The sequence below is a fragment of the Grampus griseus genome, assembly GCF_964374135.1.
Source record: "Grampus griseus genome assembly, chromosome: 1".
Taxonomy (NCBI): domain Eukaryota; kingdom Metazoa; phylum Chordata; class Mammalia; order Artiodactyla; family Delphinidae; genus Grampus; species Grampus griseus.
In genome coordinates, this window is record NC_139017.1 from 14,269,891 (window position 1) to 14,297,309 (window position 27,419).

At 36.0% G+C, this 27,419-nt stretch overlaps 1 protein-coding gene across 1 annotated transcript in view; it reads right to left on the bottom strand.

Moving 5' to 3' along the window:
• USH2A (usherin) overlaps positions 1-27,419 on the bottom strand; it is a gene marked incomplete at its 5' end in the record, with an annotated part of 770,156 nt that overhangs the window by 222,017 nt on the left and 520,720 nt on the right. The window contains 4 exons of the mRNA XM_082666701.1: positions 10,898-11,010; positions 14,726-14,928; positions 16,267-16,476; positions 27,173-27,336. Of these exons, the coding sequence (XP_082522827.1) occupies positions 10,898-11,010; positions 14,726-14,928; positions 16,267-16,476; positions 27,173-27,336 (690 nt within the window). The remainder of the gene's footprint in view (positions 1-10,897; positions 11,011-14,725; positions 14,929-16,266; positions 16,477-27,172; positions 27,337-27,419) is intronic.

The following is a 27,419-nucleotide window of genomic DNA, read 5'->3' on the forward strand; positions in this document are numbered from 1 at the left end:
AAAGGAGTTTGGGAAAGAGAGGGAAGTGAGAAAATGGAAATAGTGCTGGCAGAGTCTTAAGAATAAGCTCAATATTCTGTAAGGTCTCCTAATCAAACACTGAGTTTGATGATCAGAATTCATTGGCCATCAGAACTACTATTTCCTGAAAGCCATTATGATTATCAGACTACTGACTGGGTGTGTACATCAGTTCTAAATACACTCTAAATGATCTCTTTTGAGAGGTCTTCCCATATCTTCAAAGACTCAAGTAGACAATTCCAGTCCAAATGAAAAGCTGTCTCAAGTTAACCATACTGGCGAGAAGAGGAGTTGAGAATATGGACGAAGAAGTCATCTGACATTCTACATCTACAGCCCAGCACACTCCCCATTTAAAAAAATAAAACATGGCTCAAAAAAATTGTTTTTAATTGTAAAATTATTACTTCAGTATTCAAGCTATCAGTCACTGAAAAAAATCAGAGAGGGAAAATAACGATAGAAGAGATTTCCTGACATCCAATGTCATAGTATAAAAATATAGAGGCCTCAAAGTTTCACCCAAATTTGGTGAGGCAAAAAGGGGAAAGTTCTTTTTCCACAAGCTATGACCTGTCACGCCATCCTCAACCGCCAGCTATGTACTTTGAAAAGCTAGGGGGCTTTCTAGATGAAGATAGTGGTTTAACCTTCATTTAGAGACACAGACCCCGTGCTGCTATCATAAGGAAGCTGGTGTGTAAAAATATCATTTATATCATTCAGGAGCTTGAAGCAAACATTTAAACAATTATTTGTGAATGCTACAAAGACATTATGCCTCAGCCTTCTCATCAATAATACAGCCCCAAACTGATTTGGAACTGTAAAAACTGCCGTGGATCCCATTAAAGGCAATGAGAGACATGATCTGTGTTCTCTCTTTCTGCTTTCCCTTGAGCTTCATGCCTGGAAATCATGCATCTTGGAATAGCAGTCCAGTCATGTAATAAAAACTCTTCCTTGTTTATGTTCTTTTCTTAGCGTATCCATTTATGGAGAATAAATAAGTGAACTTATTGGAGCGAACTTTACAGTACCCAGTAAAGCTGTCAGTTGCAGTGTTTGTCATATTTCAATCAAAGCCAGAGCCAGCTAGCTATCTTCAGCCAGTGCAGTCTCTACATTCTCGAGGACCAGAATTAATGAATTAGCTATTGATTAAATTCTACTCTAGCAAATCCACCAAGGCAAATAAATGAACTACCCAGGGCACGTGTAGGCCACGGCCAGACATGTCTGGGTTATCGATCAGTCGTTAGCATTCTTTGGGGATATAGAATCAGCTGATGATAATATGACAAGTATGGAAAATGTGATGTAGAGACAGAGCTTGTTTCTGGAGGAGTAGCTTATAAAACTAGAAGGTTTCATCTGATCTTTCTAAATAACTTTGTGTGCTATGGCATCTTTGGTTTATATATAATGGAAAAAACACGTGTAAGTGCTTGTACTGAAGATGTTGTAGTCAAAAGCAAGGTATAAGTTAAGGCCAAAGACGAAAATGACATGCTCCATGCTTATAATCAAACAGGCTGGTAGGCTATTGGTATATGTTACGAAAATATATAAAAGTTAAAATTTGCTGATGACTGCTTTTTACCAAAAATAAACAAAGATTCTAAGAAATATGTGTCTTATTAGAACCCCAAATATTCTAAATGCTATAGAAGCAAACCCTGTCTACTGACATTTGTCTGGAAGGATTTCACATTTGATTTTGCATGTTGCTAATATAAAAGAGATTTTCTTAAACCAAAATAGAAACATAACTAACAAGTATACACTGCCAGAAGTATAATGAAATTACACAAACAATAACATGCACACAGGAGGCTAACTGCTTTGGTGTTGGTGTAATTTTGATTAATGGCTTGGCGCCTATATCTGCTCATTAGGGTCTTGCCTTTGGAAAATGTTGCCGTGCTACGATAGATCAATTTAAGAAAGGAAAGACTGTACATGCCAATATTTGGTCGTGAATGATTTCCATCAGTTTTTTTGCCAGATCTTTGACCAAAAAGAAAAAAAAAGGAAATAAAGTTGCCAAAGGCATGGGAATAAAGAAAAATATGGAGGGGTTCGTACTTTCTGTGCTGGTCAACATGGAGAAAGCCAGTTATAGCCTCTCTCTCCCACTGATTACTGCTAAAAAGTCTGCTCTAGTTACAAAAAGCAATCACTCAAGGACTCTGAAAAGTTAACAATAGAGGCAGATCGGGAGGGGAGCCAAAACTTAAAGAGCAAACATTACAGGATGCGTTTACCATCATTTCCCCCCTCTGTTTCTCTCCCATCTTTAACCCAACAGCAGCCCCAGTGTGGAACCGAGCACTGGGCAAGCACAATCTATGAGAGGAACCCAATCTTTCTGGCCAGAGTACAAGAAGGCCTTGCAAGCCAAAGCGTATGATGGGTATTCCTGTTTCATTTTATTTCCTTTTTCCTCTCTTTTTTCCTGCTCTGAGGATGATTCCAGCCAAGGAGCTGCATGATGGCAGTCCTGGCCAAATGAGAATCTAAAATCCTGAGAAAAAACAAGCTGTCTGACCAGAGGAATTGGGGAAAGCACCCCTGTGGTCCAAAATCTCGTTTATTTTTTCCTCTATTTTCTCTCTAATCTCACTGCTCCCCAAACAACCCCATTTATGTAAACTGTGAGGTATATTGGGAAGCTAAAATTACAAGAGAAACCATGTCTTTCTAGCCAAAGATTTGGGAAAGGAAGTCCAAGTGATGTGAAAAACATGGGGGAAATCTCAGAGAAGAGAAAGCTAGGCAGTCTACTAATTCTATACATGAACCAATACAAGTTCTAACTCAACTCCAAGCTGCACATGCATGATTGCCTCACAGGCAAAGGAAATCTGAGCACTGTAGCAAAGACTTTGAGATCTGAACCATTACATAATCCCCCAACTAAATACCAGATTAGCCAATGAGAGGTGCATGCGTGGGGCAGATATAAAGCAGCGCAGCAAAGCTTTTGAAAGATGAACTGATATTACAGCCATTGACCACATAAGCCAAGACAGAATTTTCAGTCTGAAGCTAACCAGTTGATTGCCTGTTGAAACAAAAACTCCAACCTTCTTCAGAGGATTTTAACAGGACTCAGATCACAACTGATATTTAAAATGTTCAGGACACAATCCGAAATCACTCAAAATTACACTAATCCAAAGAAAGCTGGAGTGGCTGTATTAGTATTAGACACAATATACATGATGACAAGAAAATTATCAGGAAGAAAAAGGAATATTACACAATGACAAAAGGATCAATTTACCAAGACACAACAATCTGAAATATATATGCACCTCATAATAAACCAACAAAATACACGGGGCAAAAATTGATAGTTCTAAAAAAGAAATAGATAAGCCCACAGTTATATTTGGAGATTTCAACATGCCTCTCACAATAATTGATAGAACAACCAGGCAGGAAATCATTAAGTGTATAGATGACCTGAACCTCACTATCACTCAACTCGACCTAATTGACATTTATAAAATGCTCTAACAACAGCAGAACACACATTCTCCTCGAGTACACATAGAATATTCACCATGACAGATCATATTATAGGCCATAAAATAAACCTTAACTAATGTGAAAGAACTGAAATTATAAAACCATGTTTCAGATCATAACAGAATAGTACTAGAAATTTACATTCACAACTTATCTGAAAAACCTCAAAATATTTGGGAATTAAGCAAACCACTTCTAAAATAATTCATGAGTCAAAGCAGAAGTATTAAGAAAACTAAAAAGTATTTTGAACTAAATGAAAGAAAATGCAACATTTCAAACTTTCTGAGATTCACCTGAAGCAGGGCTTAGAGGAAAGCTCATAACTTTACATGGTTCTAGTCAAAAAGAAGAAAGATCTCAAATCAATAATGTAGCTTTCCTCTCTAAGAAACTGGAAGAGTAAGATAAATCCAAAGGAAGAAGAAGAAAAAAATCAATAAAGAGCAGAAATCAATGAAATGGAAAACGTAAAACAATAGAGAAAAAACAATAAAACCAAAAGATGGTTCTTTGAAAAGATCCACAAAATTGATAAAACTCTAGACTGATTGACTATGAAAGAGAGAAGACACTTATTACTGTTATCAGAAATGAAAGAATGCAAATAAATCCAGACTCTACAAACATTACAACTTTCTGCCCATAAATTTGGTGAAATTAACCAATTCTTTGCAAACACAAGATTACAGATCTCACTCAAGAAGAAATAGATACCTTGAATCATCCTACACTGTTAAGGAAATTAAATTCTGAGTAAAATACCTTTCAACAAAGAAAACTCTAGGCAAAGGTGAGTTTCACTGGTGAATTCTACCACATTTAAGAAATAAATACCTTTTCACACAATCTCTTCCAGAAAATAGCAGAGGAGGGAATATTTTCCAACTTATTTTATGGGGCCAGAATTACCATGTTACCAAAACCAGGCAAAGACATTACAAGAAATAAAAACAGTTCAATATATTTTATGAGGATAGTCATAAACATTCTCAATAAGATAACAGCAAATTGCATGTATAAAAAGGAAAATACATCACAACCAAGTGGGGTTTATCCAGATAATACAGACTAGTTAATTATTTGAAAATCAATCTATATAATTAACCATATTAACAAATTATATGCAAAAAAGGCATTTAACAAAATTCAATATCCATTTATGATAAAAACTCTCAGCAACTAGAAATAAAAGAGAAGACTTCAACCCGATAAAAGGTATCTCTAAAAAATTCATAGGTAACATCACATGTAATGGTAAAAGAACAGGAACAAGTCAAGGGTGTCCGCCTTACTGAATGAGCCAAGGCAATAAGGCAGGAAAAAGAAGTAAAAGACACACAGATTGCAAAGGAAGAAATAAATTGTTTATTTTTGCAGAGGATCTATGCAGACCCAGGGAATCTAAAAAAAGCTCCTAAAAGATCCTAAAACTCATAATGAGTTTAGCAAGGTTGCTGCATACAAGGTCATTATACAAAAATTAATTGTGTTTCTACACCCTAGCGATAAACAATTGGATTTCAATGTTTTTAAAGAACCATTAAGAGTAGTACTCCCCAAAATAAATAGTAGGTATAAATCTTATGAAATATGTGTGGGATCTGAACACTGAATTCTACAAAACACTGATGAAATAAATGAAAGAGGATGCAAATAAACGAGCAATGTGCTGTATTTATGAAGTGGAAGATGTGGTATTGTTAAGGTGTCACTTCTCCCTGTATTGAACTATAGATTAAATGCAGTCCTAATCAAAATGACAGAAGGATTTTATAGATATTGACAAGCTGATTCTAAAATTTATATGGAAAAGCAAAGTAATGAGAAAGGTCAGAAAATTTTTTAAAAAGCTTAAAGTTGAAGAACTCATAATACATGATTTTACAACTTACTGTAAAGCTACAGTAATTAAGATTGTATGATACTGGTAAATGAATATGCACATTGGTAAACTGAACAGAACAGAGAGTTCAAAAATGATCTATAAAATGTGTTAAATTGATTTTGACAAAGGTCTCAAAGCAGTCCAAAGGAGAAGATATAGTCTTTCCAACAAATTGTGTTGGAAAAATTGGATATCTCTATGCAAAGATGTTAACCTTGACCCACATCTCAGTTTATAGAAAAATTAACATAAAATGAATCATAGACATAAATTCAAAATGTAAACATATGAAACTTCTAGTAGGAAAAATAAGAGGAAATCTTTGTGACTTGACTCAGGTAAGGATTTCTTAGATACAACACCAAATGCACAGTCCATGAATGAAAAAAGTGATAAACTGAACTTTATTGAAATTTAAAACTTTGCTCTAAATAAAAACAATTAAGAGAATGAAAAGACAAGCCATAAATGAGAGGAAAATATTTGCAAATCATATATCTGACAAAAATTCAAATCCAAAATATACTTCAAAAATATGAACTCAACAATAAGAAAGCAACAAATCCAAGTAAAAAATTAATAAAATATTTGAAAAAGAGCTTCATCAAAGGAGAAAACAAATGCCAAAAAAGCATTTGCAAAGATGATCAATATCATTAATCATCATGGAAATAAATGTAAATTAAAACCATAATGACACACCACTAAACATCTATTAAAAGAGCTAGAGAGAGAGAGAGAGAGAGGAAAAATTCTTGCAGAATATCAAGTTCTAGCAAAGATGAGAAGCAACTGGAATTCTCATACAATGCTAGTAGGAATGCAAGATGTTACAGTCACTTTGGAAATTGGTTTGGCAGTTTCTTTTTTTAAAATTAATTTTTATTGGAATATAATTGCTTTACAATGTTGTGTTAGTTTCTACTGTACAGCAAAGTGAATCAGCTATAAGTATACCTATATCCCCTCTTTTTTGGATTTCCTTCCCATTTAGGTCACCACTGAGCATTGAGTAGAGCTCATTGTGCTATACAGTAGGGTCTCATTAGTTACCTATTTTATACGTAGGATCAGTAGTGTATATATGTCAATCCCAATCTCCCAATTCATCCCATTCCCCATCTTTCCTCACAGTTTCTTATAAAGTAAGTAAAATGTAAACTTATGCTATGATTCCGCAATCCAACTCTTAGTTATTTACCCATGTGAAATGAGAATCTACGTTCACATTATGTACATAATGTTTATATCAACTTTATTCATAGTCACCAAGAACTGGAAACTACCCAAATGGTACGCAAACTGTGGTATATTCATACAATGGAATACTATCCAGTAACAAAAATTAACAAACTATTAATATATGCAATAACATGGATGAATCTTAAATGCATTATGCGGAGTGAAAGGAGCCAGGCTTAAATGGCTACATACTGTATAATTCCACTTATATGACAACATGGAACAGGAAAAATTATAGAGAACAGAACAGAGCAGTGTTTGCTCAGTTTGGAGGAGGGTGGAGGAGGAAGGAAGTGGCTATAAAGGGGCCAGTGTGAAGAAATATTCTGACATAATGGAACAGTGTTATATCTTAACTGTAGTGGTGTTCATATGTTTGACAAGTTCATATGTACTTGTCAAAACTCATAAAACTGTGAAGCAAAAAAGAGTGTATTTTACTATATGTAAATTAAAAACAAAATAAAAAAATTAAGAGAATAATTAAAAAGTAAACAAATTTAGCAAACCCAGAATCTTTTTGGAAGTTTAATTCATTGTTAAAATTAGGCAGTTCTCTTCACACCCTTGTCAGTTTTTACAGAATCTATATTTTTTTTCTCTTCACCTGTCTTAAATTGCCTCTCTGCTAATCCAAAACAATATCAGTTGATAGGTGACTGAGTATGGAATTTATAAGACGAAAAGGTTCTTTTTTTAATTCAGAATTTTAAGGCACTGTTTCATTGTTTTCTTAGCAATGAATGTTACTGTTTATAGTCTGATAATGCCATTCAAATTCCCAATGCAGTATGTACACCATCTGTCTTTTCCTCCTAGAAGTTTTTTGGATGTGCTTTTTTTAACCTGGTATTTTGAAATTTCCTGATGATATCCCTTTATTGGCTCTTATTTCAATCACTGTGCTAGTATCTATAGTAGCTTTTAATCTACATACTGGTATCTTTGGTTCTGGGATATTGTTTTTTCCTTTTTCTGGTGGGGGGGGGCATATTTTCTTGTCATTTTTCTCTGATTATTTTCCCCCTTCTTTTTCCTCTGTTCTCTCTTTCTGGAACTCTTATTATCCAAATATTTGATTTCCTGGATTTTAAAACTTTCTCTTAAAAATTTCATTTGTATTAACATATTTACTTTTTATTGCACTTTCAGAGACTTTACCTTAAATTTCCAATTCAGCTCTCACACTTTTAATTTCCATGAGGTACCCCCCCCCTCACATCCTGCTTTACTTTGATTCTTTCTTCCAAGTAGGATTTTTTGGTGTTGTTTTATAGATAGAGGATGTCTTTTTATCCCTCTGAGATTGTTATGGATATTTTCCTCATCCTGCATTGTCCCTGTGTCTATTGAATTATTCCTCTGTTTTAATTTTCTTTTCATCTTTGAGATTTTAAAAAAAGATGACTAGAAGCTTTATATTGTATATGAGTGAGGCTTCCTGACTGATGTGCTTTACTACTGTGTGACCAGATGGTTAGCTACCTTTTCTGTTAGGTGATCCCTATCTGCTAGTTCCCGGAAGTATTTTATTTGGAGTCATTCAAACTTTTCCAGAGAAGAATGCCCTTCCTGTGTGGAAACATTTATGACTAGATATTTGTTTCTAAGAACAGAGCTGGGGAAAGCCACTGAGGTGCCATCATTCTAATTGTAGTCTAACCACTTTAACATGATTTTTACCTTTGCCCCTCATCCCAGATTTCCACTGTGCCTAGTAGCCCTAATTTCTAAATACCTCTGTTCAGTTTCTTGAGAAAAAAAACTTCTAATCTCCTGGTGATGGAATATGCCACATGGAGGAAGAGAAATAGACACATGGATGAATAATACAGAGGTAGGCAACCTTTCATTCTGTAATGGCTAATTTTATGTAATGGGTAATTTTTAACTTGACTGGGCCACAGGGTGTCCAGACATTTGGCTAAACATAATTTCTGGGTGTATCTGCAAGGTTGTTTCTGATGAGATTAGCATTTGAATCTGTGGACACAGTAAAGCAGATTGCTCTCCATAATGTAGGTGGGCATATCACCCAATCAGTTGAGGGTCTGAGTGGAATGAAAAGGTGAAGGAAGGGAGAATTTCCTCTCTCTGCCTGACTACCTGATCTAATCAGTCTTCTCTCACTCTCAGACTTGGACTGGGATTTATACCACTGGCACCTCTAATTCTCAAAACTTTGGACCCGGACTGGGACTACACCCCCAGCTTTCCTGAGTCTCCACTTTTGGTTTTGTTTCTCTGGAGAACCCTGACTAATTACAGGTCCCAACCACTCTTTTGTAAACTATCAGCTTTGAACTTTACCCCATCTTCCTCTTCTTCACAATTCTGAAAGCTTGTTAAGTGCTCAGCCATTGAGGTTCTCCCCGCAGAGCAAATTAGTTTGTTTTATGTCATTATCTCCCTCTGCCAACCAACACTTTGGTTGTAAATTTCACCACTGTACAAAGTCATTTGCCTCTCCCTGCCAAATACTGCTTTCAAAAATTGTATTAAAATCTCTCTTCTGTTATTGTCATCTGCTTTGCTATTTTCCTTGCTCTTGTTGTATACCCTTTTTAATGTTTTTGCCACCAATTTACTATATTTGGGGATAAGCAGTCTTTAACCACAACTAAAAAATATTTTTTCTCTGTTATCATCTGCAAGCATCTGCTTAAAAAATATCTTAGAGGCAGAGAAACATATGGGTATTTGCTCTATTTCTAAAAAAGCCTGCGTATTATTTTTAGCTACATGTAAATATGTAATCTAAGACATATTCCCTTATGCCATTCACCTGAGCTTGAGTCATAAGGATGCTAATAGGCAAGAAATGTGACAACATCCACCTACCTACCTATACTTCTTCCTTGAGTTCTTTAAGAAGGAACTCAAATGTCACGTCTTTCATGATGCCTTCACTGATAATCATGGGTAGAGCTTGGTATTTTTTTTATGCACTTCTTGCACATTATAAGCTTCTGTTGTAGTGTTTCTCACACTGTTCTATAAATATTTGTTTAGGGAAGTGTCTGCCACAGTAGACTGGAACTGTGAACATTTAGAACCATGTCTTATATTTCTTTGTATTACTTTCACTTCTTATATTATTATACCCACAAGTGTGTTTGCTGAAAAATTAAATAAAGCTTTTTGGTATCCCTTAAACTTGACCATTTTCCCCCTACAAGGTAGGCAATCCTGTGGAAAGGTGGGCAAAATCTGCTGAGGGAATTATCGATTAATGAACATATCCTACATTAGATAGATATCATCATGTGTTTTATAGATGTACTCAAGAAAACAAGATATGACTTTTGCTCCGAACATCTAAGAATACAATTACTTGAGTTTTTCTAATTATTTTAATCACTAGTTCCCCAAATCAGTACAGGTACTATTGAACTGATTAACAAAAAAAAAGACCTAGAAATTTCAATACGTCATAAAGGAATCCTTCAGAATTGAAATATTTTATAACAGGTTGATTATTTTAGCCAGTGTGCATGTGTGTACATGGGGTGTGTGTATGTGTGTGTAGATGAAGGGTGATTCATTTGGTTGGGGCAAAAGTATGATATGGGAATACTCAGGTTTCTTTCTCTAGCCTTGGCTTGATACAGAGAGATGAAAACTTAATATCACTTTTGGCTTGGGAAACTTGATGTTAAATCTTTTTCTTCTTATTGCTATTTTGAATTGAAAAGAGGCTCACTTTCAAACTTTGATCACCACTCAGCAACAAAAGTATACAGAAAAATAAAAGGATTCTATGAAGAATCTGGTAAAATTGGTAACAGTTATTCAATAATTTATCTCCCGTAATTTTTTTACAGATGTTTCTAGCTTTAGGGGAATCTGATATCTCTAAATCTAATTTTTTCAAAGAGATTAAGTTAGAAGGTAGTCATTCTAGTTAAAGTTGTATTATTTGCCTCACGAAAGGATTTACTGAAGGACAACTTTTCCATGCACTTCAGCATTTGTTCACAATTACTGAGTAAAAGGAAGTGAAGCTGGGCAATCAGGGATATCAAAGTTTAAATGTTAGGGGACGTGTCTATTGGAGATCAATACCTAATAATATCAAACATTTGATTTACACACATATTTATAGTAATCTACTAAATGAGATTATCATGGCTGGGATGATACCTTTGATTTTTATTTTCATTGTTTATGATCAGTTCTTTAGATTAATTGACAAAAAATTTGTACCTTGAAGTGATGCCATGAATTGTGGGAGCTGGTATATCACTTGGACTATCTTCCATGGTGGTGATTTGGGTTCCATTGCTTTTCACACAGGCATATTTTGTGCAGACTTCAACCTGCAAATGTTAGTTTAGAAACGAATTATTGCAAATACTTTCAAAATACAGATTGCTGATGGACTGAACCTCACCCACCCTCATTTCACAGGAGTCTCATAGTTCTCTACAGCATCTTAGGGTTTAATCAATCTTAATTTTTTACGTTAATTGAGTCTGGTGGGAAAGGTCAAAATAAAGCACAGAAATGAGCTCAGAACAATTGATCTAGTGATTCAAATGGTGATGTTTAGTTTCTGGTTCCAACCATTCAGAAAGAGACAGACATATTCGTCTATTTGGAGCACAGTTAAGGAAGGGAGGATGTTTAGGTGACAGTTGGCAAGCATAATATGTTATCACTGCATACTGCTCTCTGGATCTATAACAAGAGAGGGTAATGATGATATCTTCTGGAAGTCTTGACACTTTATAGCAAATAGCCTCAATGCTAATGTCTAATGGAAGAAAAATGAGGTCTAGGGAAGCTTTCCAATATGGCTGAGCTATTTTATATCCATTTGTTCCAGCTGCAATTGTATTTTTACCTTAATCACAGCAGAAACTCATCACTCACCCTTTAATGCTGCCACCTAATCTGAATAAAAACCGAGAAGGGTGGAATAACTAAAGATTAGAAATCAGGTTCATCAAGCATCAGTAACACAGAAGGAACATATTCGATAAGAGGGGGGAGAGACAGATGAACATACAGGAGATCGCTCGTGGACAATCTACGAAGCGACACCCTTCCGCTTTCCATTAACATGTAAACCAAAGAGGAACTGCACTTTTTCCAATGCTAATTTACTTTCAGCATTTAATACATAAATGGAGGATACCAGATACCGATGAATCTTAAACACTAATCCTGAGCCTTTAAAGCAACACAGTTCTCTGAATTTCAACTGGCATTTGAGGAAAGACAAATGTGCTATGTGTTATATTTAGTAGCTCTGTCGCTTTGTTCATGGGGCAGTTTGCACCTAAATGGGAGTTTTTATAATGCTTTTGTGTGATTTATTTATGCCACATAGCATTTTGAGCTAATATTTAGTAGATATTTAAACACTGTCAAGGCTGTTTACTCTGAATATGTCCAATGAAACCTCAAAAAACTTAACAGGCAGATGAACTTAAAATATGCTTGCTATAATAGAATTAAGGACAATAAAACTTCATGCATATTGGGAAATATTTGATTATATGATGCATAGTGAGATAACTCAAAATCGACTCAACTGAATCTTTTATATGCCAAATATTATGATGGGTACTTGCACAGATAATTTTGTTGAATCTTTACAACTCCACGTTCAGAAGTTTGTAAATGGAGGGGTCAGAGAAATCAGGGAATATGATCAAGCTGATAAGATATGAAATATCTGATTCAGGCTTTACTGTACCCTACTGTCTTATTATCTAAATAATAAGCATAGCTTTAAGTTCTACACTTAAGTGTATTTAAATGATTCTCCAGAAAGCTTTCACTTTGACTTTAGAGAAATGTGTCAATATTTTCACTTCCTTGATAATGCAATATTCCAAGGCTCCATCTTTGGGGCACAAAAAGAGATAAAATTGAATTAAAAATGGAAATGCTTATTCCCTTTAAAAAGGGATATGTAAAATGATTCATTCAAAAAAGCAGATGCTTTGGTGCGTCTACATGTCTGCTTTAAAATCAGTGGCTATTTCACAGAGGGTGTTAGTATAGGGAATCTTAGTTTTAAAGTATTAGGCATATCAGTTAAGTGCATATTTTAAATGGAACCAAATCACCCTTCACATCAGAAATAAAAATCTTTGAAATCTGATATTCAAAGTCCCAGTAATGCAACAACTATTTCAAGTGCAGCATTTCTGGACAGTGAGGAGCTTCATAAAAATACAGTTATGAAGAATAAGAACATCTTATAACAAAATCTAAGTGTTAGATTCTAATTTGGTCTTTTGTCTCCTCATCTGTTTCCATGTCCCAAATTGGATCAAAATGCACTCTCCTCAGGCCATTAGTGACTCAAACCAATAGGTCTGAGTGAAGCCTGTCAGAGTAGAACATGCCTGGAACGCTTACATGTCAACTCTTGCTCTATGGTTGGAAGGCTGATACTGCATATGCATGCACAGCACCCAGTGATCTCACCCCCAGGCTGTATATTGAGTCCTGTAAAGCAAATGAATAAGCTTCCTTTCAAGGGCTCAGTTGGTTTTCTCCACCAGCGTCCCGAAGAGGAAAATACAGCAAATCCTTCATCACCTTCCTATGCTAACCTTGTTCATAAGGTTATATTTCTATTTATTTTGAATGTGATTTTCATTTTATGATGTGATCGATGAGCTACACATATACATAGATTCACTCTAAGAGTCATGAACAAAAATATCAGTCCACTGGTCCAGGCTAAGGTAACTCAGGTGGGTAGACGGGAATCATGGAACATAATGAAAAATAATCAATGCACATTTCTTCTTTTATGAAATATCTTTTTATGTCATTTTCTTAGGAAGCTAGGCCTAGTAGTGGAGAGGCTAATGCATTGGTTGTAGCTAGATGCTTACATATGTTTCACCTTCATATGTGTGGGAAAGAAGGGGCTGGGGAAATGTTCACTTAATGAACAGAGCCAGTGAAGTTTTCTGTGGTCAAATACAACTTCCGCACTTAATATCTTCTGAAAAATATTTAAAAAGCTCTTATAAATTTTAGAAGGAGCATAGTTTAGTTAAAAATTTACCATATGGCAACCCTTCTCTCTAAACTTTGAGCTTCTGAAAAATCCTGTTTTTATCATTAATTTTTGCATTTGGCCTTGTTATCTTTTATATCCTAGCGCTCCGACAAGGTTTCCAATTCCTTGAAGGTAAGTTCCTTGTTTTATATGCCTTAATATTCTTTACATTTTTTCTACTTTTAAGATCAGTAGATCTCAAAGAGATCTAGGAGTTGGCTCTCAAATGGTCAAGGCACTCTCTGAAATTGCATGTTAACTTTTGTCGTATAAACATCAAAATATACACATTTTTCTAGGGCAGTGTGCACTGACTTCAACAGATTCTCAAAAAGGCCCAAGGGCAAAAAACTTAAATACAATTGCTTTCATATAGGTGAGGATCATTGAACATTTGTTGAAGGATGAACAGATATATTTCTTTCATCCTCAGATAAAATCTTTTAATATTTTTCGTCTGCCATACATTCATTTATTTTTGCTATTGGTGTTGGGTTCAGAATCACAGAGTGCTAGAGGGGGATAGAATGTTTTAAGTCATCTAGTCCTTTGCTCTTACAAAAGAGACAATCAACACCAAGAGAGGTTACGTAACTTCCCTAAAGTTATGACATTTAATAAGTAGCAGAAATAGGAGTAGAAAGAATATCTCCACAGTTATAGGCTAATTCTGGTTTTGTTATCAGTAAAAGAACCAGGAAAAAGGCAAGCTGCTTGGCAAGACTGACTGCAAACACATGATTTGCTTCCTTTTGCCAGTGACAATATCATCACCATCCTCATCACCATCACTTTCCACAGTCCCATTATCCCCTCTCCAGTGACTCGTGTGTTTGCCCGCCCCAAACAGATTTAATCCAGATCAATTTCCCTCTTTTCTCTCCCCTTCCCCAGCAAATAAATCATGTGTAACCAAGATGGAAGGTATCCACTAAGAGACATAACCCAGCATGTTTTATTTAACACACCCATAAGCTTAACCTTCAAAAAAACAACGTTCTAACCTGAATGTCATAGATCATTAAGGGAGACAGGTCTCTCAGAATGAAAGACCCAGGCACATTTATTCCAGTCTTGTAGAGCTGATTATTTACATAGACAGAATATTCAGTGACAACACCATTTGGGTTTGAAGGAGCTGTCCAGATGACACGTACAGCTGTACTGTTGATGATGACAACCTCTGGAGGAAGCATGCCCTGAGGCTCTGGAATTAAAGGAAGAAACCAAATAAACTCCAGCTGCCTCTGAAAAAGCACTTGTTAAACTAAATGCCGATTAGTATTTAGGTTGAGTGAAGGGTTTGTTGCTTATCTGCTTTCCTCTGATGAAGTTATCACAGTCTGTAGTCCTCTGTAAATTGGCTTATTATACTCTCAGTTAGAAACCATGAGAATTGGTGGTAAAATGCTTTATACCACCAGCGTAGTGCTAATCTTCAATACTATGTGACCAGTGGGATATGATGATAAATTATTCACCCATCTGCACCACTAACACATATCTATTATTTGTCTCTGTTCCCATCCCTGCACTCCTCCAAACCTCTCAGGGAAGAAAAAAAAAAAAAAAAAGAATGAAAATTTGCTCCTTAAGCAAAAAAAATATAACTCAAATATATCGAGGCTGGTGGAACGTGAAAAATCATTTGATGTTACTAGCTTGTAACTCAAGCAATATGAAGCAATAATGCAATATTGTCATTATGTAAATGATCTGGAATGTTGATTACCATAGGTAATGATGAAATCTAACATTAGAAAAAAAATCTTGCTTGGCGTTAAATTATACAATTATTCAAGCGTGTCAGAAATAACTATGCAAAGACCTATTTTTATCATAAGAGCTCATCTTAACTAGTTGAAAAATTGTCCTTGTGATCCATTCTATTTTATAAACAAAAGGTGTCAACCTTTGGCACCACGAAGGGAAATGGGTTCCACACTTAAAGTGCTCTGTTAATGACCTGGAACGCTTGCTTGGAGGTAATGATATTATAATGTTTATAATGAGACTTTAGAAAGCCAAAAAGATTAGAAAGACCATTCCAAACACATTTCAGATTCACAAGTTGCTTCCCTTGCTTCCATCCCCTTGCTAACTGGCTTAGAAATGAGTCACAGGCAATTTTTCTCAGTGGCTGAACTTCCACCTACCATTTCTGGTGACTCAGGGAGGGCCCTCACTGTGCCTGGCTGTCGTTGTGAATAGCATCCTGCTTCTGAGAGCAATTCTTAAAAAAAAATGTTTCTAAATGTCACCATGTATTGATGTGAACTCAGCTCCCAACTAAGCATACACTGAAAAGAACAGGAACAAACTGGGCTAATATCCCATGATTGGAGCCTTGTGTCGCTGTCTCCACGGGACCACTTATTGATCTGCCACTTGACGACAGCCAGCACTTAAGCATTTTAGCTCCGACCCCCTTCCCTCCAACACCGGAAATTTTATAATGGAAGGATGACTGATCTCAGCCTCAGCGAGAATCAATCAATTTCATTCGCATCTCTGAAGCCGAGCATCCCTTGAAATCTGGACTCACCGCCGTCGCAAGTGGTTGCATGCAGCACCTCACTGTTAATGCTGGCGACTCCGTTGAAAACAGAGATAAAAATCCGATACTCTGTGTTTGGATTTAAGTGGCCAATGACATGAGAGTTTACATCTGGGAGGAGTTTTCGAGATTCATTGGCGGTAGCAGAACTCCAAAAAAGTGTATAATATTCAACATCACCTTGTAGGTCTTGAAAAGCTGTTAACAATTAACACAGGACACTGTAAATGTAGCTGATATAAAAGGGTCTCGGGGGGAAAAGACAGAGAATACACTATCATTAGCTATTCCTAGAATGAGAAAAGGGAAAGCTTATGGAATTTTCCTTAGAGGGGTGCTGGGTTTTACCTTTTTTAAACAAAGGTGATTCCACCCCCATCTCATAATTAATTGCATAGAGTCTTAACTTCACAGGAAAATAAACTTTTAAATTGCTTTTAAATATGTTAATTATGCTATTGGATTGGCCAAAAAGTTCGTTCGGTTAGTGAATACATTGCTCAGTAAAGTTCTTGGTAAAAATGAAAACTGTGTCTTTTATTTTCACTTAAAACCAAATGAACTCCTGGGCCAACCTAATATTTATAAGTATATAACTAATCTTCAAAACTTTGATATAATACTTATGAAAGGAAATTGAGTAAAATAAAAATATGCAGTACAGGGAAAAACTTCTGTTCATAAGTAATAGTTCTAGAGAGAACTCTATGCTAATATAAATGAGGGCATGTCCTGACACAGATTCTAAAACTTGAGGAATTTTTTCAGTTGCTAACAAAATCTGCTAAATGATACCTGGAAGAATGTTTAGACAGATACCCTGTTATGTGCACTGTTGATGTAGCAAAGTGAAGTAGTATGTTCTCCTTAAAGATTCACTCAGTAGGATCCTAGGATGATATTTGAATTTTGATCAAGGCTCCCATCCTTTTCTCCTAGTTCACTGTTGTCTGTAAGATGTAGACAAGCTCTTAAAGGATGCTAAAAGGAATTGCTTACTGTCTCACAAATATAACTCAGCAATTCCTCAGCCCTTGTCCTTTCAAAGACCAGTTTGTTGTTTTCTTTTTCCTTTCACCCAATTTCTCCATTCTTGCACTAAGTTCTTCTCATGATTTTCCTATTACGATGCTTTAAAAAGAAGATACACAACACTCAGATTTTCTTAGGTAGAAAATAGTATACTGCTCTGCTTCAATTAGCATTATTTTTGAAGACCTTAAGCAGGATCTATTACCTTGATTTGTGTTACGGTTGGGGGTTGGAGTTTTGTATGTAAATGCTCCAAAAATTGTATGTAAAAGCTTGTGTTAACACTGTTCTGCAGCACTAAGCAAGGATGGGGAGGGAAAGGTGGCATTTCTCTTTATGGTTATTGAAGTACAGTGTCTCTAATATGTGAGATCCTGGCGTATGGCCATGAAAAGGAATATGGTTTTGGGAACTGCATGACTTTCTTTTAAGAACCCCTGTTCATTAAGATCTTGGCGGGGGGGGGTCTTACATCAAAACTGAATGCTGGTTTGATTTTTATTTTTTGTTTGTTTCCTGAGCGCACTACCACTTTGGCCTAACATGCAGCAATAGTTATAAACGTTTGGTATGCCAGTAGAGTTGAAAGAGTTTATAGTAAGAGATCTTTAGCAACTACTTTGGAAAACGCTGGAGATTGAGATGTCTCTTTTCTCTGATGTCACAAAACGTAAGCACCTTTAATAATGAGGTCATTATAATGCATTGTCGGGAACTGGCTCTTCGTGTCCATTGATATTTTCCCAAATGATAATATTTGTCGAGTACAGCAAAGTCACTGGTTCTGTGAGGGCAAAAGTTCCTTCTATCATTAGAATTATTTTCTGCTGCCCTATAGTATGATTCCTCATTAATTTATGGCAGCTAAGATATAACAGAAAGTCTGCTAGATTTGAAGTTCTTGTTGTATTTTAGTTTGTTACATAAGCATGCCGGTTAGAAATTCAAGTGCTAAAGATACAGTATTAATGAAATGCTTTCAAATTCTACTCAGAAATATAAATGGATTTTACCATGGTTAAATGTGCCTGATATCTCTTCTATCAAGTTCCAGAGAATGGACCTGTGTATATAGACTGAAAATATTGGGGCTAGCACCATAAGTTCAAGATGAGCAAAGATCATATGACAATATCTGGATGAAATGTCATTAAATGTCCATTCTTAGCCATGCGCCATACGTCAACCCCCTGAAATAGAACAGAATCTTGTCCCAAAGAAGAAAGGAAAAGATGGGGCTCAGTCCATTGCTTCCATCTTACTCCATGGGATGAGACTCTTCTAACCAGAAACAGGCAGCATCTCTAGGCAACACGGGCCAGGTTTCTGCACTGCCCTGCCTCTCGCCATCTGCTTCAACATTCATCTTTCTTCCTTCATTGACATTACAGTGCAGAGTCCAAAACATAGAAAAACAGTAGAAACACATTAAATAGATTAAATGATCTTCATATTCCTAGTCATACTGTGAGAAGTTCAGGGAGCAGTACATGCAAAGGAGTGTCTTTTTACATTGTTCAAACAAGGTTTTCAAATTTCAGTGGGCTCTAAGTCAGTGAACCAGCTAAGAAACAGAAGATACATCCTCAGTTCCACTGGCCAACACACAATTCAAGGTTGCTGACCTTGAGGAACGCTGTTAGAATTGAAATAGCTGGAATAAGGAGACGAGCAAATTTCACCCTCCCTGTGGATTGGTAAAAACTGGACCTGAATATATTTCTCTTTTTGAAAAGAGAAAAACATGAATTACAAGGGTTCTTGATAGCATAAGATAAGGGAAACACTGTCCAGAACTTCCAAAAGTAGAATTTGTCTTTCATATACTACTTCTATACAAATAAGATGAAAGCTTTATAAAACATTTGCATGGTGTTTTTAAAAATAACGAAAGGGACATGCCTTTGTGCAAAAGATGCTCTAGGAAACAGGTGACTGTTTTATGGAAAGATAGACATGAAGACATGAAGATATTAAATGACCTTCTTAAATAAGAAAGGAAAGTAAGGAAACATAAGAAGCAATGGCAGAATTAAAATCCACATTGAAAGCAGAAAAGGACAGAGTTAAAAAGGTAGGACAGGAAAAAAATAAAGAGGAAAATGACTAAGAAGAAATCAGTGTCAAAATTATAGATATTGAGAACAGAGAATGAAAAAAATTTAACTAACTTGAAAAAGAAATGGAATAAATAATCAAGGATATAAAATATCCCATAAAACCTGACCCAAAATGAAGGTTTATGTCTATAAATTGAATAGATTAATACAGTTTTGGCTAAAATAATGGCAATATATCCAAACACAGGCATATCATGGATCATTAAGACATTTCTCAAATAAACTAAAAATTAAAATATCGTCTACAAAGGAGAAAAAAAATTCAGGCAAGTTTCAGACTTCTCTGGAACAACAAATTTGGAAGACAATGGAAAAATTTCAAGAAGTTTTGAGGGAAAATATTTTGATCCAAGAATTCATACACAGCTAAGTCATTATTTATGTGCAAATACAGCAGAAAGATTTTCTTATATAGGTAAAAATTAAGAGAATGTGCAAGGACAACAGACAAATGTTCTTATTTAGGCAGAAGTTAAGAGAATATATAGCTCATTTATTTAACTTATTTAACTTTAATTATAAAAATTTTCCAATAATGTTATCTAGAAGACAAAACGATGAATCAAGATCCAGAACTTAAGATTCATGAAGTTTAAGAATTGATGATAAAATATCAAAACTAGAGAAGTTAATTGTGTAAAATGATTATATAATAATTTATAGACCAAACACTGAAAGTGGCAGGTGAGAAGGGCAAGGAAAGTAACACTACACTAAATTCTTGATCATACATAAAATAGAGAGACACAGAAAAATCAAGAAAGACATCACTAACTACTAGCAGCATTAACAGGCTAAATAGCAATTAAACTTTAAAAATCACTACAGAAAAGTTGTGGTAAAAATCCCTAGCACTCACCGAGACCCATGTGTCTCTCTTCTTGTCAAATAGGTAGACTACATTTCCTGGGCTCCTTGCATCTGGGTGAGGTCATGTGGCCAGTTTGTGCCATTTTTGGACCGAGGTGTTAAAGACCAATTGACCATCTCTGATTGTCTCTAGTTTTCCCAGCAAGAGAAGGATCTCAAGGCCTGAAGGAATGTGGATGCACCACATGGAAAGAGCCAAGGTCCTTAAATGACCCAGGAGAGTTGAGAAAGGGATAAGGAAGAGCTATAGATAAAAGTCTGAGTTTTGGTCTTGGGTCTTGTGTGAATCCTAGGAATCAAGATGAAAACATAGGAGTAATTATGGGATGGAGGATTTGAAAGGTATTGTTTCACTTGAGACTTCTTGAGTTTGAAGTGTTTTTGTGGCCACCAGGTTTACTTCAAAATTAAAGTGTGAATATCTGAAGTAGAGTTATACATATACTTTGGAGTTAAGCTATGAATACTAACTTGTGTTTGAAGCAGCAGGATGGTATGAGGATTTCCTACGAGATTATGTTAAATATGTGTACATTGGGAAATATTTCTCAGGTGTTCTAATTCTGTTCTCAGTAACCCATATTTTATAGACCACAGACATTTATAAGTAGGTATTGTCCTAACTGTAGCATATCAGGTCAACCTCAGTGAGTTGAAGAAGAGGGTTATAAACTTTGGATAAAATCTTTGCTATTAAATGACATTTTTGCTGGTGCTCTCCATGTACAGGTCAGAAATGTGGTCTTAGGCATAGAAAATTCTCAAATCTAAAACAAGCCCCTCTTCTTGGTTAATGGATTTCCAAATAATTTAAAACAGTTATTAGATGGGCTGGTTGAAGTCCTCTTGCAAAAGGATTACACTCTGTATATGCTGCTGGATTATTTTTAGAGATTGTTATCAACATCAGTTATGTCCTCTAGATCTTTATCATCTAGATCAGGGGTCAACAAACTCATGATTTTACCATGAGTAAAATCTGTCCTGTTGGCCATATCTGGCCTGCCACCTCTTGGTATATAACCTGTGAGCTAAGAATGGTTTTTACACTTTTAAATTGTTGGGGAAAAAAATCAAAAGAATAATAGTGTTTCACGACATGTGAAAATCAAATCTCAGTGCCCATAAGAGTTATCTATTGCTGTTTTTATGCCACAATGGCAAAACTGAGTAGTTACAACAGAGAATGTATATTGCCTGCGAAACCTAAAGTATTTACTCTCCGGGCCTTTACAAAAAAGTCTGTGGCCCTGATCTAGAGCAATTACAGTAAACCATTCCATTTAATAGGTCTCCTAATTGATTTGTCTAGGATGGAATTCTTCAGCAGGCTCAGTGGGTGGTAACTTTGTTCCTATATAGAAACTTGGAAGGACCCTATTAAGGCTATTTTATAATAGAAGTGTTTTTCTTGCTCACAGATTCTCAAACTAGAGTCCAGTTCCCCAAGTTCTATTGTGCAGAGCTCTGTGTCATCAACTAAGCACTTCTTGGAAAACCTGAACTTATCACAACTACTTCTTAAGAAAATTTTTACTCTGCCTGAGGGTAAAACTGCTCACATGAAGAAGTGGGTAGAGTCTCTTGAGCTATGATCCAAGCCAGGCTCCTTATTTTTCCCAGCAAGATATCAGATGCCTTCTATCTAGTTTATGCAACTAAAACAAATACCTGCATTTTGGAACTCACCCTGCCCCCAGCTCCTTTAGCCTCTCATTGTGTTCCAGCTCCTTTCAATCAATAACCTTCCAGAGAAAACTGTATTTAAAGGAAATGTATATGAAATGTGTTAATTATTCATCATTCTATATTTGGCCATGGAAACAGGACAGATCATTCCTGCTCTTAAAGTGAACTGATATGGGCAGACAGGGACAGAGTTAGTTAGCTAAGCTACTGTAACCAAGAAGCCCTTAAATAAAGTGACTTAAATACAATAAATGTTAACCTGTAACTCACACAATAGCTTCAAAGGAAGTGAATCAGATTGTGCTCTGTGTGGTCATTCGAGAACCCAGGTTCTTTCTCTTATGTGGCTTTGGATCTCTTAGGGTGTTGGCCATGCCTGCAGAGTTGAAACTGAGAACACTGTAGCCTCCACAGTCTAGTCCAGGGAGAGGTTGAGCAGAGAACAGATAGGCATGTACCTAGTGTTTTGTGGTTATGACCCCAAAAGACTCATATTTCTTTTCACATTCTATTGGCAGAAACACAGTCACATGGTCACAACTAACTGCAAAGGAGGCTAGTAAAGGTAGTCTAGATTGGTGGACATGCGGCACCACCACTAAAAGGAAAAGGGGAGTTAGCAGTGGTTAGTAGTTCTACCTTCTACCCAAGTCAGGTAATTATAAAGTGAGATTTGGTCTTTATTCATCTTCAGCTTACTGTAGACGTGCTTTTACCTGAATGCTTTGCAAAATTATGTCCCAATTTTTTTTATTAGAAATGGCTTCACTAATAACCTATAATGAAAAAGAATCTGAAAAAGAATCTATGTATCTATCTATCTGAATCACTTTGCTGTACACCTGAAACTAATACATGGTAAATCGACTATACATCTATATAAAGTAGTTTGTTTTGAAAAAAAAAAATGACTCTAAATGATTAACATAAAACAAAACAAAACCCAAAGCAAGCAAACAAAAGAAATGGCTGCCTAAGTTTTTTGGTAAAATGCTGCTGAAAGCACTGTAAACATTTTACAGAGAGAACAATATTTTATACCAATACTAAATGATTACTAAGTGCTAAACATATATTATTTCATCTTTATCATCATATTTTAAGGCAGTTATTATTATTATCTCCGTATTCTGAATTAGGAAACTAGGATATACTGAAGTTAAGTGGCTCGTTTTAGGTCATAGCGCTAGAAAATACTGCAACTGGGAGTCAAACATAAGTTTCCCTGATTCCAAAGCCTATGTTAAAAATTATTCCTTCATATGGCTTCACAGAGTTTTGCCACTTTTCTAGTTAGGAGAATTTAAAACACTTAGATGGAATCACCAACAAGAGAGTTAGAGGGTGAAAAATACTCAGGAGGAACTTTGAGAAAGTCTTTGGGGGGGGGGTGGGTGGGATGAACTGGGAGATTGGGATTGACATATACACACTAATACGTATAAAATAGATAACTAATAAGAACCTGCTGTATAAAAAATAAATTAAAATAAAAAAATAAGTACTAGGGATGCAACATACACCATGATGATGATAGTTTAATATATAGGAAAATTGTTATATATGCTGTATAATATATAGGAGAATTGTTAAGAGAGCAGGTCTTAAAAGTTCTCATCCTAAGGAAAAAAAATACTTTTTATTATATTTATATGAGATGATGGATGAGAACTAAACTTCTTGTGGTAATCATTTTATAATATATGTAAATCAAACCATCATGCTGTATACCTTAAACTTATTCAGTGGTGTATGTCAATTCTTTCTCAATAAAACTGTAAAAACTTAAAAAAAAAGCTTTTAGGGGATGAGAACAAGAGTAGCTGGTGACACAGGAGGGAGCATTTGAGTAAGGAGGGGTCATTTATGGACCCACTACCACAGAGAAACAGAATAGGATGGCACTAACAAGAGAGCATTGGATTGGGTCATTATGGGAATGATTTCAAGACGACCAAATCAGTAGAATGCAAGGGAGGAAGGTCAGATTACAGAATGTGCACAAGTGAACAGGCAGAAAGCCAGTGGAAAAGGCGCATCCAGTCTATTTGCTTTGGTAACTGGAGCGATGGGAGGGGAAGCAGGGGGACAAGGTGAGCCAATGATGGTGGGTGCTTTCAAAAGAGGTGAGATTTGGAATGATGTATATGTATTGCCACCTGAACAAGGTAAGCTCCGACAAGTCAAAACTTCTAGCTACAAAATCTAGCGGTTTCTGGTTAAGAGAGCAAGATGAGGCAGATGCTTTTTATGTGGATTTAAATTTTATGTGGATTTCAATTTTTGTAATGGTGATGCCTTCATACTTTACAAATTTTCTGGAGAGTTCTGGATGATTTTTTCCATTTCCTCTTTTTCAGTTCCTTCCTCTCTCACCACCTCCAGTGTTTTCTTGCTCTTTTCCGGCTGTCAATGACCTCGTTAGCGAGGAGACCTCAGAAGCGGCACTGCCTTTCTACCCCCTTCCCTCGTGGGCATTTTTCACCATTTATTTTAGAGTGAGCAGTCAAAATGGGAAGGATCTCACTAAATCACTCTTGACAAAGTGCTAATAACCATTAAGGACAAATGCAGGAGAAACAGTCGAAAATGGGATGCTCGAGCTCGAAGTCTGAGTGTGAGAAGTGCTACTGACTAACTGTAATTTGTGGTAAGTTATTAAGTACCAGTTTCTAACTCCTAGGGCTACATAAACAATTTAAGTGAAGGTATTTTTGTATCTTTTCTTATAAAAGTGGGATTTTCCCCCCACTATGTCATTTATCTTCATGGTGTTTCACTTAGGTTGAACTATTATCTTTCATTATGGAAAGCAGGGATAAGAACCTCATGTCTATATAGGGACCAGGAAGATAGGAGGGTGCAGCCTGTGTAAAGGGGAAACCAGTGCCAGCTGATTATTTTCCCTTCAGCAATGTGGGAAGAGTTTCACCCAATCATTGGGTTTTTCAGATCAATCCAAAATCTTTATGTGAAATCTTCTAATTGTTAAATGTTAGCAAAATATTTTTTTTTCAAATGCTGCTGGCAAAACAATGCATGGAGGATGGGAGTAAGTATGGTCCATGTGCTGCCAGTTTGTAATATTTGCCATAACAATGAACTGAACAGATGCAGGGATGCTTTTTCCTCACATGATATCAACACAGAGATGCAAACATTTAAAATAGGTGCTTCTAAAACTTTAATACCTATCTCTGTTAAGCTGTGATTGGTAAAAATTTATCAGAGATATTTTGCTATCCAAATGGTGTGCCCATGTGGAGGGTCATAGTTAAGAAAGAATATGTTTTAAAAATATATTTTATGGTTTTTAATAAGCAAATATTCATAAGCTTATTCATGACTTTCAACCTATAGTTTTGTGCCTTTTAGCATGTTAGACAAGGTCCAACTTTATCCTACAAATCAAGAAAACAATTGAAATTAAACTTGCAAAAAAGAGGTGGCCCTTTCACAGTGGAGTGACTACTTAATTTACTTAGTTTAGCAGGTTGCAGGAACGAAGAAAATGATAATGCAACACACTTTCACAGAGCTGACCCTCTTCTGAGAGTTAACCTTTGTGCTCACAAATAGTTATCTGAAAAATTTCTAAGGTATGAATGGAAATAACGGCAGACTGCATTACCTACATCCTGAAGGTCAGAGGTTCAGCTTACCAAGGTAATGAAACTTCAGTGAGCTGCTTCAGATCTATTAGGTTTGTCAGTTTTTATAAGCACGCTTACTTCAGGCATGCAATTATAACATAAAGGACCTATACTGGTGATAATTCAGCCGCCAGATCTTAACAGAAGTATTCAAATGTCAGATGCGGGGGAAGGCGTCCACCTTTCTAAGTAGGTTTTTAAGATGAATCAGGTATTGAGGGTGAAATAGAAAGAGGGAGATGAGTGAAAATATATTATACATAAAAATCCATCTCCAGATAAAAACTTTGTAGTTTTTCCCAGAGGTGTCTCAGAAGGTAATCATAACCATCAATTAACTTATGTTCTTCCATGTAAATGGTTTAAAGATCCCAGTAGAGGTGACCCAGATCATTAGAAACCTGCAACCTTACAAAAACCCTAGAGCGATAGTCTTTTGGTAAAAATGGCTTATTTAGTGGCAGTGTAGATCGACATAACCAGTACTAGTTTTAATTTACAATTAATGTCACCTAACACTGGTTTTAATCAACAATTGATACAACGTAACAGCGGTAAATTCCCTCAAGATGTTCTAAGTGAAATAGGAAGCACTTCTCGTCTTAAGCGATAACAAAATCAAAATCAGAAGCTTACGATTGCCCAAGCTGGAGTCATTTTACAACTTTTTATGTACTAGTAGATGGTTATCCTAGTAGATACAGTTTACTTTTACAAAACGAATATTTTCATTGGGGATTTCCAAATCAGATATTTCTCAGTATTTGGTAATAGTCTAGCAAGTTTTGATTCAACGATTTGCCAGACCTCAAGTGATGCTTCTAAGGAGGATTACAATACATAGTTCCATGATACAGTCAGTCTTGGTTTTTTCTGATTGTGATAATGGATCACTACAAATTAACAGATCAGCTGGGAAATGCTGCTCTACTGACCAACCAGATCTGAAATTTCAATTATTGTGGTTTCTAAAGTTGCAGGAACAGATTATATCCATATGTGAGCTCTTCTAACTGCCTATAAAGTTGTGTTCTGAATGCGCCCAGGGTGAACCGCAGTGTTATTGAAGCAATAACAGTGATGGTGGCAAGTCCAGGGATGGTGGCCAGGCTTCCTTTTCCTGTATCAAGCTGGAATTCTGGCTGTTACCAGTGCTGAAGACAATGCACTTGGAAAAAACCATCATACTTCTGCAATCCTAGTAAATGGATTTTGCTGATAAGTGATGAATTATGAGATGGGGCAGAGCTCTCTTCAGGAAAGTGCACAATATTATATCGCTATCAAATTAGCATATGGACATTTCTATCACAACTGGTGTGACAAAAACTACATTCCCCATCCAAAAGGAATGGAAGGAGGAAGAGAAGGCCCAAGAAGGATGGACAAGTAGGAGAGAGAACTTCCTTTGAGGAAGAATAGCACAGGGAACTTGGCTTTTTGTTTCTGTCATTTTTTAATGTGTCCATTTTAAATTCGTTTTGGTATGAATATGGGAAAGGGGAATAAAGATGTAAGAAGCTGACTTACTTGGTTTAGCCCATCTCACGTCTATGGCCGTGTGGTTGAGAACAATCGCAGTGAGGTTAGCTCCTCTCTCCGGAAGCCCGGCTAACGTGGTCACAGTTGCTTCTTGACTTGGTGTAAAACCCACACTGTTGTGTACAAAGACCTTATACGCATACGTTGTAAACCTAAAAGGTTGTTTTTAAAAAATACATATATAAATTTATCTTTCTGGACAGCAAACACATTTTCTTTTTCCTCACAAAATACA